At 37.8% G+C, this 17,016-nt stretch overlaps 1 protein-coding gene across 1 annotated transcript; it reads right to left on the bottom strand.

The window, feature by feature from the left end:
• Positions 1-13,543: 13,543 nt before the first annotated feature.
• Positions 13,544-15,898, bottom strand: LOC110931857. The gene is made up of 5 exons (XM_022175230.1): positions 15,595-15,898; positions 15,396-15,530; positions 15,069-15,297; positions 14,224-14,954; positions 13,544-13,992 (listed from the first exon to the last, which is right to left on the bottom strand). The coding sequence occupies exons 1-5, from the start codon at positions 15,896-15,898 to the stop codon at positions 13,544-13,546; spliced, it is 1,848 nt and encodes a 615-aa protein (XP_022030922.1).
• Between the last annotated feature and the right edge of the window lie 1,118 nt (positions 15,899-17,016).

Genomic DNA, 17,016 nt, shown 5'->3' with positions numbered 1-17,016 from the left:
AACTCTTGGATGGTTTCAGCTCCCAACTGTTTGTGTGTCCTTCTTTTGTAGATGGCAGCACCAGTTGGAGCAGTGGTTCTCCTGATTTGTAGCTTTGATGGTCTTTTAGAAACTTCAGCTTCAGGATAGTCAGGCTTTTGAGGAATTTTTGGATCTTTCTTTCTTAATTCCTCCAACCTTTTGTAGGTGATCCTGACCACATCTTCTTTCCATCTAGCAATTTGTCTTTTGTTTCCATATTCAGCAGTAACCAGTTCTTCTCTAATTCTTTTCAGTTCTACCTGTTTGTCAGGTACATTCTTTCTAAACTTTGCCCAGTCAGGAGGAGTGTGAGTGACTTTCCTTCTTATCATGTCTTGAATTCTTGCTGCTTCATTCTCAAGCTCAGGAACAGCCCATTCTTTGTACATGTATCTCTCTCCTTTGTACTTCTTGTGAGCCATGATGCTTTCAATGTAGTCTTTCTTCAAAGTTTCAGCTGCTCTTTCTGAAATTTGTTGGCTGACATTTTTTGCAAATCGTTCTAGGGAGATGACTTGTGTGAGCAGATATTGATAGTTTCTAGAAATTTCTTTGTCAGATTTCCCTTGTGTGTTTCTCTTTGAGATATCCTCTGCTTGCTTGGCCTTGATCTTCAAATATTCATCAACATTTTTAGGCCAGGGATATCCTTTTATTGATGGCAACCTCCTTTTGGCAGGGTCATCCTCATAGTAAAAATATTTTATTTCTTCTCTAACAACTTCTAGTTCAAGAGGAAATTAAACACCTGCAGGAGGTAAGGGCTTGTGCATTTGAACTGAAGAGAGAGCAACTGGTTTTGGTATTGTGACAAGAGCTAAAGATTTTAAAGATGTTTGGGATGGTGAAGTGTCATCATCTTTGAGAATTAGCCTTCTCCTCTTTGTTTGAAGAGGGGCTGATGATGTTTTGGATGGAACAGTGGTGGTGGATGTAGTGGCAGTGATTTTTGATTGATAAACAGTTGTTCAAACAACTGGTATTTCAACCACTGTTGTCTTTACAGCAGATGTTGTAACAACTGCTGTCTTCTGCCTTTTGGCAGGAGGTGATTTTGTTTTTGGTGGTAATTGTGGTAAGGCAGTGGATGTAGTGTGTGTTGAAGTGGTGTGTGTTGAAGTAGGAGCAGATGTTGAAACCACTGAAGTACCAACAGTAGTGGGTACAGCAGGAGTTACAACAACTGTTTTAGGTGGTGGTTTTGAAACAGACTTTGAACGTCTGGTTGGAATGGATTTGGGTAGCCTTACTATTTTTGTAGGCTTCTTCTTTTCATCAACAATATTTTCATCATCTTTTGACCCTGAAGTACCCTGATCCGGATAATCCACCCTGGCTCTCCTTTTGGCCTCTCTATCCCTTTTTACACTTGCAACTGCTTCTGCCAGTGCATTTGTGGTCACATCAATTTTCTTGCTTCCATCTGGCAGAGGGATCTGTTTGGTCATGTTTGCATTTTCTGGTTCAATGTAGAGACCATCCTCTATTCCCTTCTTTTTCCACTCCTTAATTTTCTCCCCCTTTTTGGCATTATCTAGGGGAAGTTGATCAATGAAGAGAACTGATGGAGGAGCAGTGCCAGTGGTGTCCAGGATCTGAGTTTTGAGAGCCTTTAGATCAGCCTGAGTGTTTTTGAACCTTGACTCCATTGCATTTCTCAGCTGTTGAACATGTTTTTCATGTTGCTGATCTGCTAGTTGTGCTTGATGATGGAGAAAAGGTTGAAATAGATTCCAGAGCTCATTTGTAGCAGATGCCTGTTGTGGAGCAGGTGCTTGAGGTGGAATAGCAGTGGATTGCATCTTTTGAGTTTTCAACACCTGCTGTAGCATGTTTTTAAGATATGCAACAGATGTATCCAACTTTTCAATTCGTTCCGTCAAATCCTGATATTTTAAATCATCACCCAATTTAATGGGATCATCTGATTTCCCACTAACAGTGGTTTTATCAGTGGTAGAGGTAGGGAGCATACTCCAAGCATTAACCACTGATGCCCCTTTTTCTTGGTACTGGGGTCTTCTCCCTTCAACACTTGACAATCTTTTGATGTTTCCAGTAGGATAAATAAATCCACTGGTGGTTGGCAGAGGTGCTATAAAAGGAATTGCCTCCAAGGAAGTCTTATTGATGTAACCACTGTCCAACTGTAAACCAGTGGGTTCAACAGTTGTAGTGGCTGCTTCACTTGGATTACCACCGAGAGTTACTTGTAACTCAAGGGGTAAAACCTCCTCAGGTTGTGTTGGTGGGTTAGCAAGGAATGATACATCAGGCTCAGTCAGTTGTTGAGGTATATTCTCATTAACAGGTGATTGAGAAGGACTGAGTAATGCCGGGTTCAAATCGATTGCATCCAACAAAAGTTGTGTTTTTGGTGGAATTGTGGATGTGAGGTTGGGTGTAGAAAGAGGATTTGCCCCGGGCATTGGGCTGTGGATGATGGAAACGAGTGCTTCCAGAGCATCATAATGTGGTGGCCCTTTGTGTACAACCTGTTCTTTTTGTGAAGAAGCAGGAGGAGTTTTGGTTATGGGTTGAGATATTTGTACCAACTGCTGTGAGGAAGTAGCAACAGTGGTTTCTTGTGACATTTGTGTTGTCACAGGCAGTAGCTCTGGTATCTCATCCTCTAGAGTTGCCGTTTTGATTTGTTTGGGGGGTTTTGGATTTTTCTTTTTGTTTGGCTTTTTGGGATTTGTAGGTGTGGGTTTCAAAACAGTTGGGCTGCTGATTTGATCACCTAGAGCAGTGGGCTCAGCAGCAGATACCTGAGGAGCAGTGGTAGCTGCTAAATTCTGCTCAGGCACAACTGCTTGTGTTTTGCAAGGTGCTAACATTCTTGAAAAAGTTTCAGATGTTAGGCTGTTTATTTGAGTAATCTCACCTTGATTTATTGCAGCTAAATCATCCTTACTAAATTTCTTTTCAAAATAGTAACTTAAAAACCTTGGAAACAGTAAGAATGATTTTGTTTCAACATTATTAACCAAATCTTTAAAGATTTCCCAAGAATAGTTAAAATTTTCTTCTTGAAGAATTGCATATCCCAGATTTTGAATCTTTAAAGGGATTTCATTGAAAGAAGTGGTTTTGTTTAAAACACATAGTAGGAGGGTATGAAATAAAAATCTGGTTGCAGAAGGAAAATAACCTTTTTGTAAGGTAAGTTTCTTCATCATTGTGGCTTCATGCCCTCTTTCAATGAAGTCAGTTTGTAACTCGTTTTTAGTGAAAGAAGTTTTACCTTTCTGATCATCGAGTTGAAAGACCTCTGAAATGGATTGTGGCGTGATTTGGATAGTTTTACCCTTTATAGAGGAGTGTATGGTGGTTGCAATGTATCCTTGTTTTTCAAGGGTTGCATTCTTCCAGAACTCCCTTTGGGTCTCCAAATAGATTGGTGCATTGGCGGTGAACAAAGTTTTGTACTTTGATTTTGTCATGATGTTAATGATGGAATTGAAAACATCGGTGGTTCCTGGTTTTGTGAGAAGACCCAGGAGATTGTGAGATGATTTATATGGGATTTCAGTGGAGATTGCCTTTTGAGAGGCTGTTTTCGATGATGATTTGGTTGTGGGTTTTGCAGATGACTTCGATTTTGTCATTTTTGAAGAGAATGATCGAAGAAATTTGTGAAAGGTGAGATGAAAAACTGCTTTGAGAAGAGAATTTTTGAAGAATTCAATTCGACAGTAAAACCCTGTTTTGGTGGTGAGTGGGGGATTTTATAGGGAAGAAAGTGAATGCTGACGTGGCAGCCGTTACAAAAGGTCTGACCACTATGTACTACCCACGTGACAACCCCTGGTGAAAGTGAAGGACAGTACTTTGATGAAAGTGAGAGATGAAGGCAGTGGTAAGGAAGCAGTGGATGATTTTCACTATCAGTGGATAAGACACTGCTTTGGAACAACAGAGATTATCAAAGGAATGAGAGAACAGGGGTTGACTTTCAGCAGTGGACAGACTTTTGAAGTAGAGCACACCTTTGAACAATCAGTGGTTATGGCAGACTTTTAAGGATTTTAATGAAAATTTCATTTTTAGCTATTTTTAAGGATGAATTTTTGATTTTCTGAAAACATTTTGTTGCTTTTATTCACAGAAAAACAAGATGTTGCTTGTTATTCCATGTTCAGCATCCCAATCCTAGAGACCAAGCTTTCAAAAGTGGCTGTATCAAGTGCTTTTGTGAGCACATTTGCCAGCTGGTCTTTAGTTGGGACATGATGCAGAGAAATCAAACCTTTTTCATAGCAATCCCTCACAAAGTGATGTCTGATGTCGATGTGTTTGGTGGTAGAATGGGAAACTGGATTTTTGATGATATTTTCTGCTTCCTAGCTGTCCAACATGAGTGGTGTTTTTAAGGCAGTGATACCAAAATCCAGTAACTGATTTTGAAGCCACAAGAGTTGGGCTGTACAGCTTGCAGCAGAAATGTATTCAGCCTCAGCAGTGGATGTTGAAACTGCTGCTTGCTTTTTGCTTTGCCAAGAAACTAAGCAATCACCTAGAAACTGGCACCCTCCTGAAGTGGACTTCCTTGTGGTGTGACATCCAACAAAGTCACTGTCTGAAAAACCTGAAAGCTTGATATTCCCATTAGCTGGATACCAGATACCAAGTGCGGGAGCACCTTTTATGTATCTGAAGATCCTTTTTACAGCAATGAGATTTGATTTTCTGGGAGCTGATTGACTTCTTGCACGGACACATGTTGCAAACATGATGTCTGGTCTAGATGCAGTTAGGTACAATAAAGACCCAATCATGCTTCTATAGAGTGTTTGGTCAATCAGCTCATCCTTTACATCAGACATGACCAGCTTATTTGTTGCCATGGGTGTGCTGCATGGTTTACAATCATTCATATCAAATTTGGTCAAAAGTTCTTTAGCATATTTGCTTTGATGAATGAAAGTTCCATTTTGCATTTGCTGTACTTGGAGACCAAGAAAGCATTGCAGCTCACCCATTGCACTCATTTCAAACTCAGCTGTCATGAGTTCTCTAAACTCTTCACACATTTTGTTACATGTGCTTCCAAAAATAATGTCATCCACATAAATTTGGACAATCATTAAATCCTTTCCTCTCCATTTAAGAAACAGTGTTTTATCAATGGTACCTCTTTTGAAACCATTTGAGAGTAGGAAGTTGGAAAGAGTTTCATACCAGGCCCTTGGTGCTTGTTTCAGGCCATACAAGGCTTTGTTTAGCCTGTAGACATGATCAGGATAAAATGGATCCTCAAAACCTGGAGGTTGACATACATACACATCTTCTTGAATTGTACCATAAAGGAAAGCACTTTTGATATCCATTTGAAACATCTTCATGTTGTGGTTGACAGCAAAGGCCAGGAACAGTCTAATGGCTTCCAATCTTGCAACAGGGGCGAATGTTTCATCATAATCAATCCCCTCTTCCTGTCTGTAACCTTGAACCACAAGCCTGGCTTTATTCTTGACAACAATGTCCCTTTCATCAGTTTTGTTCTTGAAGACCCACTTTGTGCCAATGGGACTGACCTCTTCTGGCAGTGGTACAAGCTCCCATACTTGTTGTCTTTTAAACTGTTGGAGCTCCTCTTGCATGGCTTCTATCCAGCTGTTGTCTTTCAGTGCCTCTTGGTACTTGACTGGCTGATGGAGTGATAGAAAACCAGCAAAAAGACAAATGTTTTGGGTTTGGCTTCTTGTGAGCACCCCTTCATTGATGTTGCCAATGATTTGATCAGGTGGATGAGATCTCAAGAAGATTAAATCTCCTTGGTATGGTATGATGGCATTTGTTGGTGAAGGCTGCAAATGTGTATCATATGAGCTAACCACTGCTGGTGACTTTGATGACCCAGTAGTGGCTTCAAAAGGTGGTGGAATAGGAGGTAATGAAGTGGACAACTGTTGACTTTTATCCACTGTTTGAGGACTTTTGTCAGCAGTGTTTGAGGATGTGGAAGCAGTGGTGGATGGGCTACTTTGGTCAACAACTGTTGAGGTAGCAGTGGTTGAGCTTTGACAACTGTTTTGAACAGCTGGTGCTTTTCCCTTTATGGCAGACCTTTGAGGGATGATGATTTCATACCCATAGTCTGGTGTTGTATCCTTTGATGGACCTGCACTGTTAGTCTTGACAGCAGTATTTTCAAAAGTAATTTTTTCAAGATCGAACAGATCTGCAGGATTTGCTGGGATTTTCATTGATGAAAGTTCATTGAACTTTACATTCAAAGTCTCCTCCACTGCCTTGGTCCGTGTATTGAACACTTTGTATGCCTTGGCAGTGGTTGAGTATCCCAGATGATAACCACAATCAATTTTGGCGGCAAATTTTGAAATGGAATCTTTTAAGTTCAAAATAAAGCATGGGCAGCCAAACACCTTGAAATATGAGATCAGTGGTTTGATTTTATACAGAATTTCATAAGCAGTCTTTTTGTGCCTGGGGTTTATTAAAACTCTGTTCTGGACATAGCAAGCAGTGTTTACTGCCTCTGCCCAGAAAGTTAATGGCAAACCTGAATCTGCAAGCATAGTTCTGGCAGCCTCAATCAAAGTTCTGTTCTTTTTTTCAACAACCCCATTTTGCTCTGGTGTTCTAGGGATGCTGTACTGCCTTACAATCCCTTTCTTCACACAGAAGGCATCCAACTCCTTATTTTTAAATTCTGTGCCATTGTCACTCCTGAAGCTTTTCACTGGAAGGTCAAATTGCTTTTCAACCTGTGTCACAAAGTCTTGCAAAATGCCGGAAGTCTCATCTTTGGAGTGTAAAAAGAAAGTCCATGTAAACCTAGAAAAGTCATCAACAATAACCAAACAATATCTTTTCTTCTTGAGGCTCATGACTTGAACTGGGCCAAACAAATCCATGTGTAGCATTTGCAAACACTGGGTTGTTTTGGACTCTTCAATGGACTTGTAAGAACTTTTATACTGTTTTCCTTTTAAACAGGAATTGCAGTGTTCAGGACATGAAAACAATTTTTATGGTAGGCCTCTCACCAAACCATTTTTTGAAATTTCACTGATTGTCTTAAGATTTGTGTGCCCCAGCCTTCTGTGCCAAAGTTCTGTCTCTTTGTTAGAGGCAGCTGAGAACAGACAGGCATCAGCTCTGGGACACTCTTTTGACATATCAACAACATAAACATTGCCACTTCTTTGAGCAACAAGTTTAGTTTGACCAGTTTTGATTATTGCTTCAATCTTTTTGACCATTTCTGGTCCAACAATCCTACAACAATCTTTTGTGAAGAATGACCCAAACCCTTTGTCACTCATTTGTGATACACTCAGAAGGTTGAATTTTAGATTGTCTATTAGATTGACATTTTCAAATTTTACATTTCCAGATTGCACTGTACTAGACCCTAGAACTTTCCCTTTACTATTATTCCCAAAGGATATATCACCCCCTCCATGGATTTTAAAGTCTTTGAGGAGGACTTTACATCCTGTCATGTGCCTGGAGCCTCCACTATCTACATACCAAAGACTATCAAAGCATGCAGAAGCTCCCTGCACATGAAGTAAAAGAATTAGTTCATTAAGGGCTCCAAAGCCAACAAGGCTTTGGATGGGGATTCAGCAGTGTCTGGTATGGATGCAGAGTGATGGACAGTGGTTAGGTCAGGGGTTTGGACAGTTTTAGTACTGTTTCTTGCTAACCACTATTGAGGGTCTTGACCAATCACCTGCTGATAACCAAAAGGATGCCTATTCACTTTAGGTTTAGAGGGCCTTTTGTAGGCCTCATAAACGTGTGGAATCCTTTGGTAAGACTGTTTTTCCTTGCCTTTTCTGAACTGATTGGCAGGGGGTGCATCAGTAACCTGAACATCTCTTTTGACAGATGTTTGGTTCAGCTGTTTTGTGACAGCTGTTTGAACTGGTACAAACAGTGGTTGTTTCTTGGTGAATTTGACAGATGATGATGATGATGGACTCAAGGATGTTTTAGCAAGGTACTCATTCTTTTTCACATCAAAGTTTTTGAGATACACACATGCTTGAGTTTTGTGGTTTGTTTTACCACAAACAATGCAACTTTCAGCTGGAACTATGACACTTGTTCTGTTTATATCATAAGCTTTTAAGTGGAAACAGTCTTTTGTTAGATGATTCCTTTTCTCACAGAATTCACAAAACAAGTTATCAATTTTTTCTTTCTTCTTTCTCTTTTCAGACTCCTTTGCAACAGAGGTTTTAACCACTGCTGGGATGTCTTTGAGAGGTATGACTTTAGCTTTTGGAGCTTTAACACCATCAGTTGATGTAAAGTCCATTGGCTTGAAATTTTCAAGAATATCACACTCATCAGACCATTTTGGTTTAAACTGATGATTTTCAAGCTCCTCAAAAGTAGAGGATCCCATTGGTCTGTCAAGTGTGATTTTGTTACCTAGTTTGTCAGTGATTTTCACTTCTTGGCCATTCTTGTTTGTGGGGATGAACTCAGTGGTTACATCAGTGGTTGGAACAGATTTTTCAAAAGCAGTGTTTTCATCATCATGTTTTCGATAACCAACCCCAAATTTCACATTGCTTTTTATCTGTTTTTCAAGCATAACCTCATACCCTTTGCATGATTCCACCTATCTCTCACATGTGATCTGGGTGGACTCTAACTCCTTTTTGCAAACTTGGTATCTTTCTACCAAAGTTTGGAGTTGGGTTTTGGTTATGCTCTGCTCTTCTTTCATGCTGCTAATCTCTTTGTCTTTTTCACCAATTTGTTTTTAAGTTATTTTAGAGATCTTTCAAATTTGACTTCATCAGATAAGATTTTATCCCGAAGGTTTTCATTCACCTCTTTGATGTTAGCAAAAGCAATAATGCAATTGTCAGAACACAGTTTTTCAAGCACTTGAGGTGATACCTTGGCAGCAGCCATCATTGCACAATCACATTGAGGATTTTCTTCATCTTCAGCTCCTTCTTCTTTCTCACCTGCTTTTTCTTCTTTCTTTTCTTCCTTGTTCTCTTCGGACCATGGGTCTGTCAGTGGTTCAATCAGGGTACCTGAACTTTCTTCCAACAGTAGTTCACCAGCCACAGCAGTAACCACTGCTTCAGTCACCTCATCCACTGTTTCAATACTCAGCTGTTCCTCCTCAGTTTCAACCCCCTCCTGTATTGACTCTAATGCCATCAAACAAAATTCATTATTAGAAGAAACATTGGAAGCATAGAGTGCAAAATTTTCATCACTGAGGTCTTCAGGCATACTGCTCCAGTCAACAAACCCTTGAGTGAAAAAACTTTGTTGATCTGGTTGTACTGCTGCTGGAGCAGTGGTTTGAGGTGCAGGCTGCACTTGTGCCTGAGGGACAGGGGTTTGAACATATTGGATCTATGGAACAGTGGTTTAGACATAGTGCACTGGCACAGGGGCAGCAGCATAGTGAGCAGTGTTCACTTGAGCTGCTAGGGCATATTGGGCATAGTGCACAGTGCCTTGATTTTGAGGTCTAGGATTTGAGCTAGGATGAGTGATTATGGGACTAGTAGTTTGACTCCTACATTCCCTAGCAAAGTGTCCCAACCTATTACACTTGTAGCACTTGATTTTCGATTTATCCAACCCAACCCTTAGATTCCCATGCAAACCTGGGAATTTTCGCCCTGTTCTTTTATAAAATTTGCTAGTTCTAACACTTAGCAAGGCCAGTTGATGCAGGATGTCCATTTCCTCTAAGTCAGTGGGGTCAAAATGCTGTAGATCATTGAGTTCAAAGCTTAGGTTGTCTGACATCTGGTTTTCGTTTGCAGTGAATGCATAACTTGTAGAGTGAGGATCAGGGTTGTTAAAATTTGCACCAGCAGTTATGTTAATGAAGTGATCATAACCCTGATCCTTAACACTATTCCCAGATTCTTCTTGACCCAAAAGAGCAGTGTTACCGAATGTATAATCATCAACGATTTTTCCTGACTCTTGTAACTTCCTTTTCTGGTTCAACTCCCTTTCGTAGGTCAGGAGTCGACCGTGGAGTTGGGTCAAGGTCAGATCCTTGAACTCAGGTGAGTTTCGGGTGACAAAAGCTATGGTGTAAAAGTGGTTTTAACAAGCCTCAGTTCACTGATGAGACAACTGAAACGCTCAAATTGTTGCGTCAGTGATTCACCTTTAACATGACAAAATGTTTCATACTGTTGGTTCAGGATTTCCCTATTGTTTTCTATGACTTCTTCGGTTCCCCCAAACTGTTCCTTAAGCGCGTCCCATAACTCTTTGGCACTGTTACAGTGTAACAGTCCAGCATATATTTCATTGGGCAGCGCTGATGCTATGATGCTAAACGCTTTAGCATCTAGTTCGATCTTTTGAAAGTCGGTTTCGGTATAGTTTTCAACTGGTTTTGGAATGAACTTTTTAGTATCTTCAGCGCTTGGCACTGTAGGAACATGGGGACCAAAGACGACAGACCTCCAACAACCTGTGCTTTGTTGAGCGAGGATGTGACCCATCCTCCTCTGCCAGATGTTGTACTCATTTCTTTTTAGCATAGGTGGTTTAAAAAGCGAGCCGATGTTGTTTTTATCATCCTGAGATTGTGACGTCATTGTTGTTGTTTTACAGACACTGAGAAATCAACTTTAATGGTGATTAATCCTTGCTCTGTTTTTCAACAAACGAACAAACGATCAGTATCAACTGTTATGAGCTGAACTATTTACGTCAAAATGATTGTTAAATCAAATTTGACTGTCCAAGCTCTGATACCAATTGTTGGATCTGAGTTTGATTCTGATTGTATTTTGTGTTTGTAATTAAAGTGAGAATGAATGAGTGTGCAGCGGAATTAAGATGAAAACAAACTTTGCATACAATCAAACGAGAGTAATACTTTGATCAAACATCTTTACACAATGAATCGGAAGATTGAATTTATTTCAATAACGATTACAATGATTGATGAATGAATGCAAACTCCCCCTCAGCCAGAGCTCAGTTGTTTGTTCGTGCAAAGAAGACGATTGTGCAAAAGAGCTAATAGAACAGTACAAAGTACTGATCTATTTATAGGCACTTGCAAACTACTGAGCATCTTAGCTGACGTCACCATGAAAGTGACATCTAACCTCCTAACAAACTCTAACCTCTGATCTGTACAAACACTGCTGTGTTAACTACTGCTATTACATTATAAAACAAAACAGACTATTGATCAGCTGCTGCAACCTTCTACTGCTGTGAACCCAGCAACACTTGTCCGGATCAGCAGAGCTTGACTCAAAGCAGTAGATTGAATCAGCAGGGCTTTAGTCTTTCATCAGGTCTTTACATGAGCAGCAGTTGTAGGTCAGCATTTAGCAAGATCAGCAGATAGGAGGTCAGCAATTGTTGAAATCAGTTTCAAGGGGAGAGATTTGTATGTAAACATCTGCTTATTTACGATCCACTGCTCTGATCCAGTTTTGGCTTTAATTATTTGTTCCTCTGATAGGGTTCAATCCCAACATCTCATCCTAAAGTTTTTGGTTTATTTAAAATACATGAACATTAACCATGGATACCCCATTAACCATTACTAAAACACTTTCAGCACACAAAAACATATTAACAACCATTTCAACAAAAAATCAAGTGTGAAATGATATTTCAAGAACACTTACCGGATCTATACCCGTCCGATGAACACGAAGAAGATCTTTAAACCTTCTTCTCACACACACACTCGTGCGTGTATCTTTGTGATAAAGATTGTTGTTTCTCTATCTAAAACATCAACTTTCTCTCTCTAAAAACATTCATCTTGTCATCGTTCTTCTCACACACACTCGTGCGTGTGTCTTTGTGATTTTTTCAGACCACATGATGCTGAAATTATCTTCAAATGAAGATCACCATTGAAGGATCACCATTGAAGACCATGAAGCTTTTCTCTTTCACATGATGAAGAAAGAGGAGAGAGATAATAGTGTACTGAAAGATTTGACTAGAAGAAAGAGGAGAGAGATGATGATACTAGTACTACACAAGTGGGTTTTGTCATTTCCAATGCCAAAAAGTGTTTTTCTTCTAGCGAAAATGCCCTTCCAGTTGTACTAATGTGTATTATAAGATTTCTTTTAAATATAACTCTTACCAAAATTAAGAGAGCCCTTGATCAAGTGTGATGAAAGATAATCAATGGATGACATTGGGTTTCCATAGTTTTCTTAAAAAGATAGAGTTTTCTATAGAGCCCATCCCTATATATATATATAGGGTTGGGCTATATAGAAAACCCTAAATATTTAAGAAACCCGGGAAACTCAAAGCTCCTGACTTTTTTTTTTTGAAAAAAATAACTCATGTAATATACATGTTTTTAAGAGTTTTGGGCCAAAAAAATCAAAAAAGCGCCGAAGGGTTTTTTTTTTTAAAAAACAAATTTCAGCAACTTTCAGCATTTTTTGTCTAACACATGTTAGTCAACGAAGTTTTTGGAACTTGTTTATTTTTTTTTAAAAAAAAGTACTCGGCGCTTTTTTGTTTTTTTTGGCCCAAAACTCTTAAAAACATGTATATTACATGTGTTATTTTTTTCAAAAAAAAAAAAAGTCGGGAGCTTTGAGTTTCCAGAGTTTCCTAAAATTTTTAGGGTTTTTTGTCTAGCATTACCCTATATATATATATATATATATATATATATATATATATATATATATATATATATATATATATATATATAGTAGAGGGTTCAAATGAGAAGAATTTTTTTGTAAGAATAAAATAGAAAAAATTTCAACCAAAAGAGTCCTTTATTTTACTTCATTTAATTTTTGTATTTAATATTAATGTAAGGGTATATTGGTAAACTTAGATAGATCATTAATTGGTAGTCTTCCATTTTAATAGCTAACTACATTAAGTTTGTAACTTATTTTCAAAAAATATATTTTGTCAAAGAAGAAAAAAATTAATTTAAAGTGTAGGATAAATTACGAGATGTGTAGGATGAATTATGAGCTGTGTATGATAAATTTCAATATGTGTAGGATAAATTTCAAAATGTGTAGAATAAATTCTGATTTGTGTCGGCAAAAATTTTAGCATGGAGAATGATAGTCTTTATAACTTATTAATTAGTCAAAGATAGTAATAAAGGATATGAAAGAAATAATATTTAATGTTTTACAACTGTACCATTTGTTTTTTTCTTCTCAATTTAATTTTCTTTTCAAATGAACCTCCCATATATATATATATATATATATATATATACTAGGTTATCATTAATTTTAAGACTTGTATTTTTATTAGTTAAAAACTTGTATTTTTATTAAAAATGTAACATATTATTTCATTAATTTTAAGACAAAAATGTTGAAATACATAAAAAACACAAGAATATAAGAACTTGTTGAACAAATACAAAATAAACCAACAGGTAACTAAAGCCGCAAAGGCATGTTTGTGGACCATTGGTACCTCGTCCCATATAATCAACTTTGCCTCCTTAATTAAGTTCGCAATATCACTTTTTGGCTTAATATGACACATTGAATCCTCTGTTAGATTAATGGGTATATGAAACCTTGAGTGCGGTCCTACCGCGAGAAAGAAGTAAGGATGCAATACCACTTGAAGCGACGTTTATTACAATTTCACCTTTAGAACGAACGGCTGAAGCTAAGGTCTTCCATAAGAATGTTTTCCCAGTTCCACCATACCCATATACAAAAAAGAGACCCCCGTTTCCGCTATCAACTGCAAGCATTATTTGGTTAAAGACATTTCGTTGTTCATCAGTAAGAGATTCATGCAGTCTATGAAACTCATTTTGTGCATCAGTCACGTCATGAGAAAGCTCTTCGTTAATTAGCCGATTTGTAGCATTACGTAATGAATCATCGTCCGGATAAGGCATAGTGGAAAATCTACGTAATGTGGAACCATTTGAAATTAAATACTTTTCTATTTGCAACAATGTAAGGTTCTTTAATTGATGTTCAGGAAGCACTAAACCTAAAAATAAGAATAAAAGACTTTTAAAATAATACAAATTAATAAAATATCCTCTACATTTTTAGTTATAGAAAGTGTGGAATAGAACCTGAAATATTAGTTTCTTTCTGACGTTTGTATAGAATATTATCAGATAAGTAGTTCCATGTCTTCTCCCATACGACTTCTGGTCTTGAAAGGGTGTTTGACACAAGCATTGTAGCAAATAAAGCACGTAGATATCGACCATGCCCTTCGAAACTTGCTTCTTTAATGGCTCAATGTACTCATTGTCATCATCTAATAGTCCCAAAGCATAGCATGCATCTCTAAAAGTAGGGAACACTTTCCCGTTAACAGTTCGTATCTCCTCGAACGATCGTGGGCCTTTAACTTTGTTGAGTAAAATCCTTAAAAAATACAGTTCGCCCAATGCAGGAGAAACGAAATGAATCCTTCCAATAGTTTGGTATTTTATACGAACTTGCCAGCATCTTTTCTCAAGTTTCCAAAGATACTTAGAAGGTAACTCAACATATGTCAGCTTTCGAGCAGCCTCATCCTTTTCGTTCAACTTCATCCATTGCATAAACATTGAAGAAGCAACAGAAGGCTTACTTAGAACATTATCAATGTCATCATCTGCACCATAAACAACATTCTGTTGACCAGGTAAATGAAAGGGCAGCCTCATAACAACTGGATACCTATAATGAACCTCGTTTGAAAATATTCTCCAAGTTGCCTCACAAGCGGATATGTACCTACAATCATAATATTCCTTGATCTCATCTCTTGGCTTCTCTTGTTGGCATTGATCACCATCACTATAAACAACAGCAGTAGCCCTATCAGGGCCTTTATTAATATACTTGAACAAATACTTGACTGAACCAGCTTGGTTACACCACTCAACATTGATGTGTGCTTGATATCTTTTTAAAAGGATTTTGTTATATGGAACAACACTTCTGTTGTCTAACCTGACACCGGATTTTAAAACAGTATGTCAGGTATCTCTTCTTCTATATATCGGAAATCCATTTGAATCAATTGTTGTATGCGATGTAAAACTCTTGGGAAAGTTTTTTGAACACCTCTTGTTAACCATGCAAGGACAGTTCAAATTAGCATTGCCACACGGACCATGAATCATATAATCAGTCACAAGAGAATAAAGTTCCGGATCTTCATCCTTATCTGGAATCTCGGCAGAAATAAAGGGGTCTATCTGATCTACGGTAGGAAGTTTGTGATTGGCCTTCATGAATAAACAAATGTGAGCATGGGGCAAACCACGTTTTTGAAATTCAACTGTATAAACAACTACAAAATAAAAGGGGTACAAATTATCAGGTGACTGATAAACGGGATAAAAATTAGAATAAATACTTTAAGGTTTAAAAAAAATAAATAATACATACCGGCATTAATATCACCTAAAAATTTAGAATCCTTTAGATCTTTTGTTAAAGAATTGAGCTTCATCTTAAACAATCGGCACAATATATCAGGCCTATCTTCAGCTTTAATGGTTGAATCCTTAAGAAATCTTTTTACTTCAGGCCACTTCGGATTACAGGTTATAGTTATGAAAAAAATCCGGGTAGCCATACCACTTACATAAAGCCATTGCATCAAGGTAATTTTGCTGCATGAACCGAGAACCTCCAATAAATGAAGAAGGTAAAAGAACGGGCTTCCCGGTCTGTGATAATGAATCTGAACCACCCTCTTTATGCTTCTTGAGATTTTCAAACGATTCACAACGAAGAGTATTTTGTTGCCTGCGTATGTAGTTTAGTCGTTCACTTTCAATCATGGTGTAAGCATCAACCAAGAATTGTTGTAACAATCTTCTTCCATTTAAAATTAATGAAAACCCATACGTTCTGTCTTGGATTCTATATGCAAAGAATTCCCTCATTGTACACTTTGGTTTTGTTTTCTTTTTTGTGGACATAAAATCTCTGTGGGGAATATCAATCCTATAGCCGTCATCACCATATAGGAAAAGTATAGGGTATTAAAGTGCAAGATAGGAAGGATGCAACTCACTAATACGCTGTAAAACTCCTGATTGAGTTTCGACAACTATATCGCGATGATCTATAGACTCATTCACGTCACCGACTATCAACGCAGCAACTTCAGAAGTGGACGGTAAATTGTAAGCCCGACCATCTTTATCTCTTTTGTAAATAAGTCTTAGTTTAAGGTTAGCTTCAGGGGATCCATGAAAATGGTCTCGAACCTTCCTGTATGTCTGAACCAACATATTTTGTGAATCCAATAAATCCCTTAAATATTCAATAATTTGAACATCAACGTCTTTATCAGTAGACGATGACGGCTGGGTTGGATCACTGAGAAGATCAAAAGAGATAAATTAGAAAATAGAGTAACATCAGAATTATATTCAGTACTTTAGTGATAAAGTAATAGTATAATTAAATTTAAATTACCTAAATACTGTCTGCCTATTTGTAATTTCATTCTCAGTATCATATATGTATAGTTGGGAGAACTTAGGCTGCTGTCCATTACTTGGTCTAAGACTACCCATGCAATGGTAATTTTGCCCACTTATTCGATAAATGAATGGAGCGTTACCCTTGTTGATTTTGTGATCAACCTTTCCACGCATCGATGTAAAAGAAAACATAGAATTGTATCGTCTAATGTTTTTTAGGAAAAACTTGCTTTTGTCGCTGGTGGAACGAAACAAATCTTGATAAGACGGGTGTGCATCTTTTAAAGCAGGGAGCTCCACTTTACCATAACCGCAGCACAAACTATAAGTTAGCTTTTCCAAAGTGATACGACCTTTTACCACCTTCAAATGTCCACAATTTAGCACTACAAATCTCATATATGAGAACTTGGTCACCGTGATCCAAATAATCTGATAAATAAGTATTGTTATAGATCATAATAGTTTTATAAGAAAGTAATAACAAATTGAAAATAATTAAATTAAATTTCAAACCTTTAGAGATTCTTTTAAAAGGATATTGATCAATCCGTACAACCGAAGAGTCATCA

Source organism: Helianthus annuus, chromosome 3 (assembly GCF_002127325.2).
Source record: "Helianthus annuus cultivar XRQ/B chromosome 3, HanXRQr2.0-SUNRISE, whole genome shotgun sequence".
In the NCBI taxonomy this organism is placed as follows: domain Eukaryota; kingdom Viridiplantae; phylum Streptophyta; class Magnoliopsida; order Asterales; family Asteraceae; genus Helianthus; species Helianthus annuus.
This window is presented reverse-complemented; position numbering and strand designations above follow the sequence as displayed.